Source organism: Heterodontus francisci, chromosome 17 (genome assembly GCF_036365525.1).
Source record: "Heterodontus francisci isolate sHetFra1 chromosome 17, sHetFra1.hap1, whole genome shotgun sequence".
NCBI lineage: Eukaryota > Metazoa > Chordata > Chondrichthyes > Heterodontiformes > Heterodontidae > Heterodontus > Heterodontus francisci.
Window position 1 is genome coordinate 67,002,503 of NC_090387.1, and position 16,187 is coordinate 67,018,689.

Genomic DNA, 16,187 nt, shown 5'->3' on the forward strand with positions numbered 1-16,187 from the left:
TAGCTGAATGCTCCAGCTAACGCCCTCTCTTAACCCCACACAGCTGAACATGTGTTCAGCAGCAGGAAGGGCCCCTCCCCCCACACTCCAGCAGTGCTATTTAAAAAAACACCCTGGTCCACTCCTCCAGTACCCCCACCACCTCGTCCCTGTCCTATGGCACCTTCCCCTGCAATCGCAGGAGGTGTAATACCTGCCCATTTACCTCCTCTCTCCTCACTATCCCAGGCCCCAAACACTCCTTTCAGGTGAAGCAGAGATTTACTTGTACTTCTTTCAATGTATTCAATGTACTGTATTCGCTGCTCACAGTGTGGTCTCCTCTACATTGGGGAGACCAAGCGCAGACTGGGTAACCGCTTTGCGGAACATCTCTGCTCAGTCCGCAAGCAGGACCCTGAGCTTCCGGTTGCTTGCCATTTCAACACTCCCCCCTGCTCTCATGCTCACATCTCTGTCCTGGGATTGCTGCAGTGTTCCAGTGAATATCAACGCAAGCTCGAGGAACAGCATCTCATCTACCGATTAGGCACACTACAGCCTGCCGGACTGAACGTTGAGTTCAATAATTTCAGAGCATGACAGCCCCCCATTTTACTTTCATTTTTAGTTATTTTTTCTTTTTCCTTTTTACATTTTTTACAATTTTTTTTCTTTTGTTTATTTCTTCCTTTTTTTTTTACATTCTTTTTTACATTTTTTACTATTTTTTTTTTACATTTATTTCATTTCATCTTAGTTTGTTCAGTTTGCTTACCCACTGTTTTTTTTCAGGTTTGCACTTGTTGCTGTTCAATATTCAGTGCATTAACACCTAATTTGTACTAATGCTTTGCCTTTCAACACACCATTAACATATTGTTTGCCTTTGCTCCGTGATCTTTTGGTCAGCTATGTGGCCTGGTCCAATCTAGACCTCCTTTGTTATCTCTTGCCCCACCCCCACCTCATTTGCTTATAACCTGTGACTTTTCTAATATTTGTCAGTTCTGATGAAGGGTCACTGACCCGAAACGTTAACTCTGCTTCTCTTTTCACAGATGCTGCCAGACCTGCTGACTGGTTCCAGCATTTCTTGTTTTTATTTCAGATTTCCAGCATCCGCAGTATTTTGCTTTTATTTTAGTTGTTGATAGATTGCTCCTGGCTGTTGTTTTGATTCTACAATTGTTTGGTGCTTCCTGTAGTTGTTTCAAGTTGCAAAAGTTGTCAGAGAGTGGTGTGGCAGATACTGAAGGACTTTTTGCTGACTTCAAGGCTCCTTCACAAACCAGTTGTTCCTAGGCATGGGTGCACTAGTAGGCACTCTCCTTGGAATATAACAGGACTTGGAGAGGCCACACAGAGCAGAACAAGCTGCTGGAAGAGGGTGTAGGAGAGTGAGAAGGGCTCTCAGAAAGAGGGCATTCTTCTATGTGAACCTATGAGGAATATCAGGCAATGTCTGCACTTCAGTAAGGATGGCCTCACTGAAATCTGTCACCTGCTGTAGCCACAACTGCAAGCTCAGAGTAATGTAAGGATGGCACTGCCAGTGGCTGTGAAGGTGACCACGGAGATGAACTTTTATGCATCTGGCTCCTTCCAGGCTGGTGCTGCAGATATTTACAACATCTCCCAGTTTGCCATTCACTGTTGTGTAAAGGAGGCCACTGAGGTTCTCTACTCAATAACTGCTAACTACATTTCATTCTCTCTTGAAAGAAACAAGCAGGTGAAGCAAGAATAAAAGCAAAATACAGCGGATGCTGGAAATCTGAAATAAAAACAAGAAATGCTGGAAATACTCAGGAGGTCTGGCAGCATTTGAAACAGAGTTAACGTTTCAGGTCAGTGACCCTTCTTCAGAACTGGCAGATATAAGAAATGTAAAAGATTTTAAGTAAGTAAAGCAGGGGTGGGGCAAGAGATAACAAAACAGACTGTGTTGATAGGACAAGGTCACAGAATAGCTGACCAGAAGGTCGTGGAGCAAAGGCAGACAATATGTTAATGGTGTGCTGAAAGACAAAGCATTAGTACAGATAGGGTGTTAATGGACTGAAAACTGAACAACCACAAGCACAAACATGAAATAAAACAGTGGGTAGGCACAGAAGAAACAAACTGAACAAACTAAAATAAAATAAGCACAAAAAATAAAAAAGAGAAAAAATAAAAAATAACTGAAAATAAAAGTAAAATGGGGGGTTCGTCATGCTCTGAAATTATTGAACTCAATGTTCAGTCCAGCAGCTATAGTGTGCCTAATCGGAAAATGAGATGCTGTTCCTCGTGCTTGCATTGATGTTCACTGGAACACTGCAGCAATTCCAGGACAGAGATGTGAGCATGAGAGCGGGGGGTGGAGCAAGAATGGGGCTTTGCTAGAATTTCAGGCTTTCCTATGTTGTAGAGTGCCATAAACTACACACACATCGCTTTGCCAAGGACAGCAAGTCAACTCCACCATGTGTTAGAACCGAAAGGGATTCCATTCCCTCAAAGTTCAGCTGGTGTCTGACCATTGACATCACATCAAGCAAGTCAATGCCTGGAATCCTGGCTGCAGTCATGATACCGTCATTCTGCTGCAGTCTGCTGTACCAGCTGCATTTGAGCCACCATGCAGAACCAAAGGGTGGCTACTGGGTGACAAGGGATATTGCTGACAACATGCTTCATGACTCCAGTGTGCAACCTATGCACATGTGCACAGCATGTATGCAACAAAAGCCATGCTGCCACATGAAACATGATAGAGCAGACCACTGGTGTACTGAAACAATGGGCTGGATTTTATTCCGGTTACAGTGGTCTCAGGGTGGGCCAGAAGGTGAGGGGAGACACTGCCTCGGCCCTCCGTCAGGCCCCTGGTGCTATTTCATTCCAGGCAGGCAGTTAACCGTCGGGGGATGAGTTCCCACCTCCAGAGCTGCTAGCCAATCGGAGGGCCAGTGGAAGCAGCGGCCACTGCCGGTATTGCAGGAGGCCCTGCAGGTAAGAGTGATGAAGACCCCAGGATAGGTGAGTGGGGTTGGGGTCACTGGGGCTATTCAGGCAGGCCCGGGCAAATGGGTGGGGGTGCTGAGGGTCTTCCAGGGTGGTTGGGGGGGGGGGGGGGGGGCGCTGTTGGCAATCGCCACAAGGGGCCCTGGATTGCCCCAAAGGAGAGACCCCCCTCCCAAACCCTGCTACGCATCTCTACGCGATGGCAGGCCCCTCTGCCTTCCATTAAATTGAGGTGGAAGCGGGAAGAGGCCTTTAAGGAGGGATTTACTTGCATTGGAAGCAGTTCAGAGAAGGTTCACTCGGTTGATTCCTGGAATTTCCTATGAGGAAAGGTTGAGCAGGTCGGGCCTATATTTATTGGTTTAAAAGAATGAGAGGTGATCATTCGTGGGGTAATCTAGGGAATTAAGATGAAAATGAAGAGGAATTTCTTCTTTCAGGGTCATTGGAATCTTTGGAATTCTCTTCCCCAGAGAGCAGTGGAGGCTGGGTCATTGAACATATTCAAAGCTGAGTTATAGATTTTTGATTGACAAGGGAGTCAAGGGTTATGGGAAGCAGGCAGAAAAGTGGAGTTAAATCCACAGACAGATCAGTCATGATCTTATTGAATGGCGGAGCAGGCTCGAGGGCCAAATGGCCTGCTCCTGTTAGCCACTTAACAGCCTCAAGTGGCCTAGGGTAGGGTGGCCATCCTCAGCTTTCCCCACCCCGGACTAAATTGAAAGGCATTGGGAATACGATAGGCACTCCATTCCCCGTCATCCCTCACATTTTTATGGGCCCCCCTGACTCCTTTCCCGTCCCCACAGGGCCCATAAAATTCAGCCCAACATTTCCGCTGCCTGGATCACTCTGGAGGACACCTGCAATACACGGCAGAGTAGTTGTTAAGATTCCAGGTGGTCTGTTGTATGATGCACAACCTCTCCATCATGAATGGACAGCCATTGTTACCAGCTATACAGTGAGCAGGAGCACGAGGAGGTGGAGGAAGGAGGAAGCAACCAAGACAGCCCCTTTCTGGCTGAGCTGCCTGAAAACTCAGCCAGGTACAATCCCAGTAACTGTAGCTCCAACTCCCAGTCACCAACAGTCCCACACCTTACCTGCCCTCTGTCACTGACCGTCACAGCATCTGCTTTGCCACAATACAAATATAAAAGCCAACACAAAATAATCATCACAAAATGAATTTATAAATGAAATCATCCCATATTGAATACAAAAGTCAACTAATCATCCTTGTGCATTCCCTTAGTGCCTGTCTTCCGTGAGCCTTTGCCTATCCCAGTGCCACTGAGTGGCTGCAGCACAGCTGGTGGAAGGCTGCTGACTTTCTCTGGGGGAGACTGGCGATGTCCTTGCAGGAAGCCCTGGCTGCGGAATGTACCATCTTGGTATAGGCTGCAGCAGTCTGGACTGGCTGGCTGACAGGCAACAGCAAGGGCACAGGTGGAGTGGCAGAAGTGGGAGGATGAATGTCATCTTCCTGAGAGAGGACAGCAGGTCTGTACTCCACGGAATCACTGCCATTCCCCCAGGACGGTGACTTGGTGGGTGGGTGGGGAGGGACACAGGCATAGGTAAGAGTTGCATGTTTACACCATCTGCAGCTTGTAGGAAGAGGGGGAGGTAGAAAGTGAGAAGGACGATTATGTATGAGGATACCATCATGTTCAATGGTTTCAATCCTACTGCTTGCCACGGCCTCAGCAAACACCATCCCAGTAATGGCAATCCGTCCCCCCCATGGGAATTAGAAGATGCAGGTGTGCCTGTCCTGCTCCAGTTACCTGCTGCTGCCTCTGGTTTAGCACCACCTTTCCTCTCTCTTGCAGGACAAGTAAGTCAGTGAGTGTTGTGTGGGTGATGTGACTGCCATGGATGAACAGCTGGCAATGTGTGCAATCCGTGGGTATGGGTATGAGGCTTGCAGCAATGCTAAGTGTGTGAGGGTGCAATGAAGCACATAAATGTCAGCTATGTGTCCTGATTGATAGAGATTGTTGCAAGGATGGGGCTGTGGTGAATGGAACAGTCTCTGAGGCTAGTGGTGCATTTGGTAGAATGTGGCATTTGAAGATGCATCCACTGACTTTGACCACTCATGTGAGGTCATTGAATTTCTTGCGGCACTCCTCAGGGCTTGACTCCTGGGGTTAACCTCCATGGCTATCTGCCCCCTCTGCCTTCTGCACGTGAGCCTAGAGAGCCTCTTGCAGATACAGGACATCCCTACTCCTTTCCAGTTCCTCCACCATGGCCTCCAGTGCAGTGTTAGAAAGCACTTGGAGCCCGCTCTCTCTGCCAAGTTGTGTCATTCTTCACTGTTTACCTGGTTAGATTCACTTCCTGCACAACTACCAGCATGTGCTCCAGCAGCAATGCACCTCCCCTGTAAGAGGTGCAGGCTAGCTTTAAGCAGTAGGGAGCTAGCTTCAAGTGGTGCTAACCAGTCAATATATTGGTCACCTGCTGATGCGTCCAGCCAATCAACAGCCCAGTTTGCGCTGGCTGGGCGCTGAAATGATTGAAATGAGGAGGCAGCGTGAAGTTGGTGTGCTATCTACATCGCAGTAAATGGGCGCAGATTAATCATGCATTGTGATCCCTGCACCCATTTTGGGAGCAATCCAATTTAGCCCCCTCCATTTTTTTTTCTTAAATTGAAAAATGGACTGCAGGACATAGAGTTTGAAAGGTGTAGGAAAGAAAATAAAATCAAGGAGTAGCATTTAGGTAACAGCCACATTAGCTTCTATAAGTCTACAGGTTGCAGGAAGAAGGGAAGGCTGAGGGAGATAGGGAGCTCCACAGTTTAGAAACCAGTCAGAATTTCAACTAATTGAGGATTTAGGGAGGAGGAAGAGCATACAGAATGATGCATTTGGTGGTTAGGAGTAGCAAGGGTAAGAAGCTCAGAAAACAATGACTGTTGCAGTTAATGTTAGAAGTTGACTCAAAAAAGCCCCGAACACATGATCTGAATCATGTGATGTGTCACAGTGAAATTCAACTTTGAAACATTACTTATTCTCATTATTAACGCTTCTACTTTCACTGTTTTTCACTATGCCTAGCTTAGGTTTGTTAATCTGATGCATACTTCTGACAGCAGCTTGGCACATGAAAAAAGTCGTTTTATGAAGGAGCTGAAGAATGAATTATGTTCTGCCTGATGCTTACTAATGGTTAGAATATCATCTGGCTTGTTGTCCAATGGATTTATTCTGTATGTAACATTCTTCAAGATTTTGGCTCACAAATCTTTTTCTAAATAAGATAAGATTCTGTGAAAAGCAGCAGAATAACTTACAAAGCACAAGGCAGTGGCATAATTGAACTCAAATATACTTAACACAGAGGAGGAGTAAGAGCATCCATGGAAGCAGAAAGTGTGCCATCTTTCTCTCTATGACACCACACTTTGAAATCAACCTCATTTGGCAGAGGGTTTTATTTATATGACAATAAAGACATTCAGTAAAAAAGGTAATGCCATCCATGATCAGCTAAGATTGATGAACAGTTTTTTTTTACAAACCCATTGATCGTTGCTGATGAGGCCTAATGTGACAATGCTCACACCCCTGTGCTGCTGTTAAATTATCCTGTCAGGCATTCCAAGGATTTGAGGATCCCAAGTAACAGCTTAAAAACTTCATGATGCGGTTAGCTATGATAGGCTTCTGATAGGTGCGGAAAACAATTTAGACTTTGAACAGGTTTCTAGCAATTAGACACTTGTGTATCCCAGTTTGATCTGAAATAGGAGGATGGAGCAAACAAAGCAAAGCTTCGAAAACTTAGTCAAAGTTAAAGTTGAATGTTTAAGTAAAATAAGTTAAAATAATATATGATGATGGAAAGAATACAGAATAATTACTGCTGCAGAATGAAACCTGCTCCTGACTTCAGATTAGATTAGATTAGAGATACAGCACTGAAACAGGCCCTTCGGCCCACCGAGTCTGTGCCGACCATCAACCACCCATTTATACTAATCCTACACTTATCCCATATTTCTACCAAACATCCCCACCTGTCCCTATATTTCCCTACCACCTACCTATACTAGTGACAATTTATAATGGCCAAGTTACCTATCAACCTGCATGTCTTTTTGGCTTGTGGGAGGAAACCGGAGCACCCGGAGAAAACCCACACAGACACAGGGAGAACTTGCAAACTCCACACAGGCAGTACCCAGAATCGAACCCGGGTCCCTGGAGCTGTGAGGCTGCGGTGCTAACCACTGCGCCACTGTGCCGCCCAGTGACATGTTAATCAGTGACATGATTAATAGTGGTGACATAGTATTTACAGTGCAGAAACAGGCCATTTGGTCCAACTGGTCCATGTTGGTGTTTATATTCCACATGAGCCTCCTCTCACCCTACTTCATCTCATTCCAACAACATATCCTTCTATTCCTTTCTCCCTCTTGGGCTGGATTTTACAGGCCCCCTCATGTCGGAGGTCGTAGCGGGGTGGGGGGAGGGGGGTTGGAGGGCGTGCTGGAAAATGCCTCCGGGAGAGGCCCATCATAGGCCTCAACACTGGGAAGGCCCAGCCCCTTATTGTCGTGGCAGCCCCAACATTAACATAATCAAAATTGCAAATCCATGAATGAAATACTAACCTGCTCCCACCGTTTGTTCCGTTGTCATATCGGTGGTGACAGCCAGCACTACCGCGCCTTCGGATCTCCGTTTGGAGATCCAATGCAGGACACTGGTGGTGAGGGGGGAGCAGGTAAAACTATTCTGCTTGTGGTGGGGGGGGGATGGTTAAGTACATAAGGTAAGTATTTTGGGGAGGTGAGAGGGCAAGGGATGAACTAAATGGATATTAGGGGTGGGTGGGAGAGGGGATGGAAACATTTATTTAATTTTTAAAATTAAAGCTAAAGTGCCTATTCCTTTAAAAATTAAAATTAAATGTAAGGGCTGAAAGCCCTTTAAAAATGGCATTGGCACCAGCAAACTGGCGCCGGACGCCGTTGCCAGGGATGGACCGCCCGCCCATTCCACATCATCGGGGTGGGACGGTCCACCTCAGCCATTTAAATGAGCCGTCGTGTTTAATAGCGTAGTGGCTCTGTGATGAGCAGTCTGTGCGTTCAGACCGACATTGTTTATCGGCGGCAGCAATGTAAAATCCAGGCTCATGTGTTTATCCAGCCTCCCCTTAAATGCATCAATGCAATTCGCCTCAACTGCTCCATGTGGTGGATAGTTCCTTTAGAAAAGATTCAATTAATTTGTACCAATGTAAATGCCATTGATATTTGACTCTTCAATATTTTTATTTTGCTGGAACTTTTGTGCTCATCAAACTGTGGCATACTGGCATGAGAGGGGTAAAGAGTTCTACAGAACTCCAGAGAGAGCAGAGAAAACAGACAGCAACCTGCCGTCACTTTGTACCTGGGCATGGGTTTGATGGGCACTGGTCCACCCTTCAGCACCTCAACTGAGGGGACACACTCCACAGGGAGCCCAGCTGGTGGAGCAGTGGCAGGCTACTTGACCACAGAGTGCATGACAGCCAATATTGAGATTTTAGTTCAGTATCACGGTGTGTAAGGTGTGATAAGTCACTTAACCTTCCTCTGCCACCTTCCTTGATTGCATAAGTGAAACTTGAAACTGGCCATACCACAAATATCCAGTGCCAACTTAATGTCTACCACATCAGAGCACATTGCAGTGGATGAGTACAGCGCATGTTGCAAACTGCATCACTTTCTCCCACGGAATTTTAATAAGCAACAAAGCATACTTGTCCAGATGGCTGTATAATTTATTCTGTCACCTAAATGCTCATAATGGCACATGCCCACCCAACCTCCACCCCCAAAGCTAAATATTTATATTTGGGGTACTGGATGGTGCAGTGCATTTGCACGTAGGCCCCGCCCCATTCTAATGCAGTTGGTCCAATCATGGATCTGCCATTATTGGAGTTTTCTCCCAAAGCTTCAGTTCATTATTCACAACAGGTTTCCACAGAAGACTGAACCAAAACCTGCATCCTTGTCTGCCACAGTAAATATACCCATTAGTTTGATTATAAATGAGGTTGAAGTCGGAGGTAAAATGATAGGGTGTAAGACAAATAAATTGGCACAGTTAAATGATATTTGTTCCAGAGTGTTGTGAGAAACTAATCTAGAGATTATCAAGTCATTGAAAATCATCATAAGACAGTCAAAAGGACACTGGATAAATACCAGTAGATTAGAATCAGGCTAACATGGATGGTCCTCATATATAAGAAACATGAAAAAACAGATACAGACCCATTGGTCTTACTTCAATTATCAGGATTATTAGAAGATCAACCAGCTAGTCAATATGGTTTCAGATGGGGAAGACTCTGCCTGATCAGCCTCTGCATTTCTTTGAGGAAGTGGCAACTCAAGTGGACTGTGGTAAACTATATGATGTTGTCTACTTAGACTTCAAAAGGCATTTGATAAAGTTTCACACAAAAAGATTACTAATTAACGCCAAAGCTGTGGAGATTCAGGGCAAAACTTATGTATGGAAAAGAAACTGGCTGAAGGGTATAAAACAATGGGTACTGGTAAAAGGGATAATATCAGGGTGTGTGGAGGGAAGTATTGAGTGAAATGCTTTAGGGTTCAGTGTTGAGACCACTGCAGTTTCTAATTTACATCAGTGACTTGGATTCTGAAACTCAATGCAAATGAACGAATGTGCAGATGATACCAAACTAGGAAGAGCAATGGAATTGAAGGAGCCTGCACAGGAACTATAGAATGTGATAAACAACATATGTAATTGGAAAGAGCAATGGCAGATGAAATTTAACATGCATCAAGGAAGGAAAAAATGGGCAACCTTATGAATGAAGATGAAATAGCTAAGTACGAAGCTAAGAGAAATCTAGAGGTCATAGTAGACCTAACATGTCCAATCAAGGCAGGAACAGCAAATTAACAAAGCCACATGTTGAATTGCATAGTAAACACAGTAAAATAGAAGACAATGGAAATTATGACTAAACTATGCAGTGCTCTGGTCAGACTACATCTTGAGTAGTGTGTCCAGTTCTGGTCACTGAGATACAAAGGAGGCATTCAATGACCAGAGGCAGTGCATGAGGCTAATTCCTGGTGCCAATAATCTGAGTGATGAGGAAAGACTGGAGAGACTTGGGCTTTTCATCTTGGGGAAAAAAGGCAGTTGAGGTGATATTCTAGAAGTCTATCAGATAGAATACAGCAAGGAAAATGGAGATATAAACTCTGGGACGATTTAAAAAACAAATTGATGCAGCCATAGGGAACGTGTAGAGTTGTTCTGGATGGATGTATTATGATGGGTTGAATGGCCCTCCTCATCCATAAGTATCTTATAAATGAGCAAAAAGGAACAACTTACCATCAGGGGGTCTGTCCGTGGGTATAGAGGCAATGTCTCTGGGTAAATTTGACTTGCTCAAATCCCTCTCCCTTTGCGAAGCAACAAGATTTTCTAAAAAGCGATTTCTGAAAGAGTTACAGCAAAGATACAGCATTATACTTCAAGCAATCCCAAAGCCATCTTGGCAATTTGGGCTCAACTGAGGTTCCAACAAACTGATATCCCACAGCACACCACACCGCACCATGCCAAACATGCAGTTAAACAAACCAATCATATCCCACAGTAAAGCATATTTTGTTGGGACATTTCAAATCCCAAAGCACTTTGCAACAATACTTGATTTTTTTTTTTAAAGCATTTTCCCCATTTTATTACCTCAGGTGCAAACAGCCCTGAAAAGCCAAAATCAATCTGGATCAAAGTGTAGTTCAGAATTCATCTCATTGAAGGAAAATATCATCCAATTTCCAAAAATAAGATAATCACCAGCAACACACTATCCCTGCCCAGCACCACGGCCAACCACCATTCCAAATTAAGATTCTCTACTTATTATAGGCCAGTCACTTTTAAAATTGAGCACATCTAAGTATCAGGTAGCAGGCTGCTCTCTCAAAACCCTATGGTTTATTTAAAAAAAAAAATAACCAGGAATTAAAATTCAGTTTGACAATATTTCACTCAAGGTGGACAATTGGCGATTGAGTTTTTAATGTGAATTGGAACTTGGTTTAATTATAACAAAGCTTTTTTTTGGAAAAAAGTCCAAAAGTGACCTTTGTTACTGGATTTAGATACAAACCACAAGCAAACTCTAGTTTTGAGGGGGACTTGACCAGCTACCAATAAGACAGTCTTTGTTGCTCAAATGCCCAAACAACCCTCAAGCTTGTATAGGCCTATAATAAAACCTGACTCCAAAACACAGGACCTGTACAGAAGAGAAAGATCACAAAGAAAACCCAGTAGAGTCATAGAGTCATATGCGGCACAGAAGGAGGCTAGTCGGCCCATCGATCACAGATCACACACAGTCAAAATTTCCATTCCACACCCAATACTTACTCATACTTTCTCAGAACTGGTTTATCGCTAACAGAAATTCTTTCAGCCCTGAGAAAAAGATCAATTTCAGTACAACAACAACTTGTATTTATATACTGCCTTTAATGTAGTAAAACATCCCAAACCCTTAAGATGATCATTAACAAACAGAATTTTACACCAAACCACATAAGGAGATAACCGGGCAGATGACCAAAAGCTTGGTCACAGAGGTATGTTTTGAGGAGCACCTTAAAGGAGAAAAGAGACTAACTATTTGTTCAGGCTGAACCCAACAGTGCACAAATTCAGTGTCCTATTCAACCCTGCATTGAGTTTCCAGCTCTGCATTTGGCTAATCACTAAGGCCACCAACTCCACCACTGTACTTCGCCTCCCTCCATCCCCATCTCACCCCACCACCAATGAAAATCCAGACTTGATTTCTCCCCACGCTCAACCCACTGGTTACTTGAACTCTGCTCTATGCAAACTCCAACTTACCCATAACTCTGCTTCCTTAAACCTGGCCTGTCCTTAGATCTGCTCACCTATCATCTCTCTAGTCACCACCACTCCCTCCACCCTTCCCTTCTGGCTCTCTCCCTCAGATTTACTATTGCTGGCATGATCTTCAATCATCCTGTTCCTTCTATCTTAAATTCCCTCACCCACCAATCCACCAGACTACAAAACATGTCAACTGTGCTCTACTTTTAATCGTGGAAAAGATTTTTAATCATTTAGTTACTGCAGAACATAAAGATTGATATTTATTTTAATTTCTGTAAGTTTACATACTGAGGTATTTTGTGAAGCCACTAGGCTTTTTGACTGCATAATGCTGAAAGGTGAAGGGAAGTTGCAGAGAGAAATTAGATACTTTTTGTTCAAAGTGTTTCCTTTTTTATAGAAGAAAATAATTGCCTCATTATAAATTGCTTGGACTATTTAAGTCAATTTTATTGCCCAAAATGGGAGCCATCATGAGTCATCCACTCTGCAAGGCTGCCTGGCGTTGTCAATGGAACTGGAGAAAAGATAAAAGAAAATGATGGTTTTGTTTGTAAAGATAGTGGATTCATAGCAATGAAAGGTTCGCATGAAATACAATAAATTGAAGGCAAAAGTAAGGACAGAGAAGCCAGTGAAGAGTTTAGTTTTAGGGTTCTTTGAGAACTTTTAAAACTGCAAACAGAATAATTATGACAACAGATCTTAAAGTTAACATTTAAAGCTACACTCAAGCTTGAACTACATTTAGATGGAGAAAAAGAATGTACATTACCTGAACTGGCAGCTAAAATGGTAAACTAAAATATGAAATTTATAATTGGTTATGTGCAATCAGAAAGTTCACAACAACTACTTGCATTTATATAGCGCCTTTAATGGAGTAAAACGCCCCAAGGCGCTTCACTGGGGTGTTACCAAACAAAGTTTGAGTAAATGAAAGTGTAGAATGGATGTAAACTGAAGCCTCAATGACCTGCATAATGAGAAGGATTCCCTCCAACGATTAATGGAATTTTGCTGGATAATTGTTAAGCTTCGAACTTTTGTCCAAAACACATAGTGTAACTGTTCCCTGGGTATCAAAATGAAGACCAGTACAATACAAATAACAAATGTAACATTATTGCAGCTTTATCTACCAAGAAAAAAAAAGACAAAATACAAATAAAAGCTGTGCAATGGCACAATATCTTACATAAAGTTTCATCCAGTAAAAATTCAGCCAGGTAATCAGAACGGCAGATAATAGAATTGTGAATATTTAAAGTTCCACCGTGACTCCACATATTCACTTCTATTCTTGTGCCAAAATGAACGTTCATGTAAAATCAAATAACCAAATTCTCTTTCACTGATCTAACTTACTTGAAAATACTTCTTTCTCCAGGGCCTGTTTTCATTGTTTTCTCCTCTGAAGATGTGCTCAGCAGATCTGGCTTACTAAATGATGAAAATATTTTTTTGGGAGCAAGGCTGTGGGCAGATAGAAGATAGATTTTTTTTTAAATCAGGTACACTGTAACAAGTGCTCTTTTAAAAAAACAGACAACAAAATGTATTAAGATGTCCCAAAGATCTCACAGAGAAGCCCCACAGTAATCTCTCCAGTTCTGCCAGATCCAGAAAACGTCCCAATGTCATCAGTGTCTGCAGATTTCACAACTCCCTGTCAGTCTCCAACCTTCAGTATCAGGCTGATACCCTCTGAATCACTGGGATATTACAACACGGAGGAACTTTTTTTCATTTGTGCAGGGAGGCAATTTCTATTTATGCCAGTGCACATTTATACACAGGCTTCAGAAAGCCTACCTCAAGTATAATTGTATTTTAATGTGTTGAAAAGAAAAACTCAAGAAAAACTTAAAACACCAGAATTTTGCGATATTATATATCATTTATCTGTAACACATGACCTACTAATATAGTAATATGACAAAAACCAATTCAATGCTTAACAGTTTTTTTCACTTTGGAGAGATACACATTTTAAGAATGCATGCTTTTAATCAGCACCTCAGAAAATCAATTTAACAAAGATGTCTAAAATAAGGAGGCCATGAAAATCAACTTACAGACAAGCAAATGTGTTAATCTCACAAAGGATTATAGGGCTAAAGTTTTGAAGTCAACAGTTCTACTGAAAAAATTGGCCGAAGAAAAATAACGTTTTGCATTCAGTGACTATTTCTGCAAAGATTGCTGACAGGTGTAATTCCATTTCCCCATATTGAGGTTGTCAAAAGAATGAGGTATGTAATTCCCAATCTATCTAATAAATGTTGCATTTTTCTTCTAATTCTACTACAGGAAGAGCATTCTTATTTCCTCAGTGTAGCTGCCATGTTGAATATAGACAGGCTAAGTGCACAATACCTTCTCATGTGCATCAGCACTCTGCCATTCTCTGGATAGGGAGCAGAGCACAGTGATAGATATGATGATAGGGAGACAGAGCTTAGAGCATGGAACCATCTGGAGTGAGGGAATCAAGTCTCTAGCTGCTGGAAAACCACAGGAAATGAGAAGCTGTTGAAACAACCTGCTGTCAAAACTGAAACCATTAAAGAAGATTAAGTAACCAAACTATTCCAAGGCATTTGATGGGGAAAATCTAAATTCAGTCCATTATCCACTGGCTGCTGGTTTATACTGCAAAAACCTCAAGCCTCTCCTCTTTAGACAATGCTTTGTAACTAAATACACAAGGAGTGCTAGTCAGCAGTTAAAAGTGACTCCTGACAATGCAGCCCAGCGCCGACGTCATCAGAGTGCTCCCAGCTTCGCACATGTGCAGAACAGATTCTTGCTGTCAGTATGGTGCTGCACATGTGCAGCCTACGTCAGCACCCGGCTTGTCAGGACTAATTTGTGCATGCGCACGAAAACGTCATCGCGTACTGCAACGTCTGCTCGCCGCTCACTCCCCGCTTCACCCCCCTGCCTACCTGTGGGCCACTCGCTCCTGGCCTCGCCACTTCCACCCCTCTGCTTCCCTGCTCCCTCTCACTTCTGCTCCCCTCTCCCTCCTGCGATCGCCGCCTTTCTTCCCTGCATGGATAGGTATGGGAGGGGAAGGAGACTGTGAGCGGGCAGCAAGTGGCCGAGTGCGGAGAAGTGGTGAGGCGTGGAGCAAGCGGCAAGCAGACAGGCACAGGAGGCAGTGGCGATGAGAAGCGCGATGGCAGGAGGGAGTGGGGTACTGTTGAGGTTGGATGGAGGCCGTGATCGCAGCCATTGTGGGCATTTGGGTTTCATTTGTTTTTGTGATAAATTCAGCAGCGCCATCTTTACCACTGGAGCTGCCAAAAACATCGCATACAGTGACATTTCAGTGCATGAGGCTGCATTTGCGTATGTGCACGTACTGCGTTGCGTTGTCAGCCAAAAAAAAATCAACCTTTCAGCCTGTGACTGACACATACTGAAATTGGAATATAAAACTCATTTCTGGAGGTAATAGAACACCCTGAACACACTGAAAATGAGATCTTGAAAATGTTCTACCCAACAATACAAAAGTAACACAAACCTGGAGGGGTTTAGGGAGCTCTCATCTGATGCTTGCTTTGCAAGCTTAGGTCTTGATGGAAAGGTGAAAGAGGTTGCTGCATAGTAGCTGGTGTAAGAAGGAGCCCTAGCAAAAAGACCAGAGCTGTAAGAAAAAGATCTGAACAAAGAGCAGCTGGAGAAAGACATCCACCAAACAAGTCATGCAATATTAATGTAAACTACATGCTAAACAAGCCACTAAGTTGTTAAATAGCTCAATGAAAAGCACGAGAGGCAGAGTAACTTATGTTCTTTAGTAATGCAAAGAATCTGCATTTCATGTAGACTGAAGACTTTAAGAAATGCAGCTGTAATTCATTTTCCGAATTGTAGTACAGAAGTTACATAGAAGAGTCCTTTTCATATCAGCAATAATAAAATAAATTTTAAGGCACAAGAGAGGAAATTGTTGTACAATTTGTGTGCAGGTAGGTTAATTTGTGTGGAGGTAGGTTAATTTGTGTGGAGGTAGGTAAAAGAGCATCTAGTCTTCAAAGGATTACAGTGATGAGATACAAGGGTGGATTATGTGGTTGGGCGCTCCCAGCATAGATTGAGACATTTACAGAAAAGCCTCATCAGAAAATCACAGCTCAGAGATGCCTGACCTTCTGTAATGAATGGAAACTGAGCCCACAATTTTCCAACCAATGCTCTCTGTGAGCAGCATGTGCACCCCGCTCT

General features: G+C 43.4%; 1 protein-coding gene across 5 annotated transcripts in view; it reads right to left on the reverse strand.

Annotated features, from left to right (window-relative positions):
• Positions 1–16,187, reverse strand: part of fhod1 (formin homology 2 domain containing 1) — a 386,223-nt gene that overhangs the window by 52,412 nt on the left and 317,624 nt on the right. For 4 of the 5 annotated variants that reach the window (XM_068049567.1, XM_068049569.1, XM_068049571.1 and 1 more), the window contains 3 exons: positions 15,484–15,588; positions 13,317–13,424; positions 10,407–10,513 (listed from right to left, as the gene is read on the reverse strand). In XM_068049567.1, coding sequence (XP_067905668.1) covers positions 10,407–10,513; positions 13,317–13,424; positions 15,484–15,588 — 320 coding nt within the window. The remainder of the gene's footprint in view (positions 1–10,406; positions 10,514–13,316; positions 13,425–15,483; positions 15,589–16,187) is intronic. The other variant, XM_068049568.1, reaches the window with a different exon arrangement.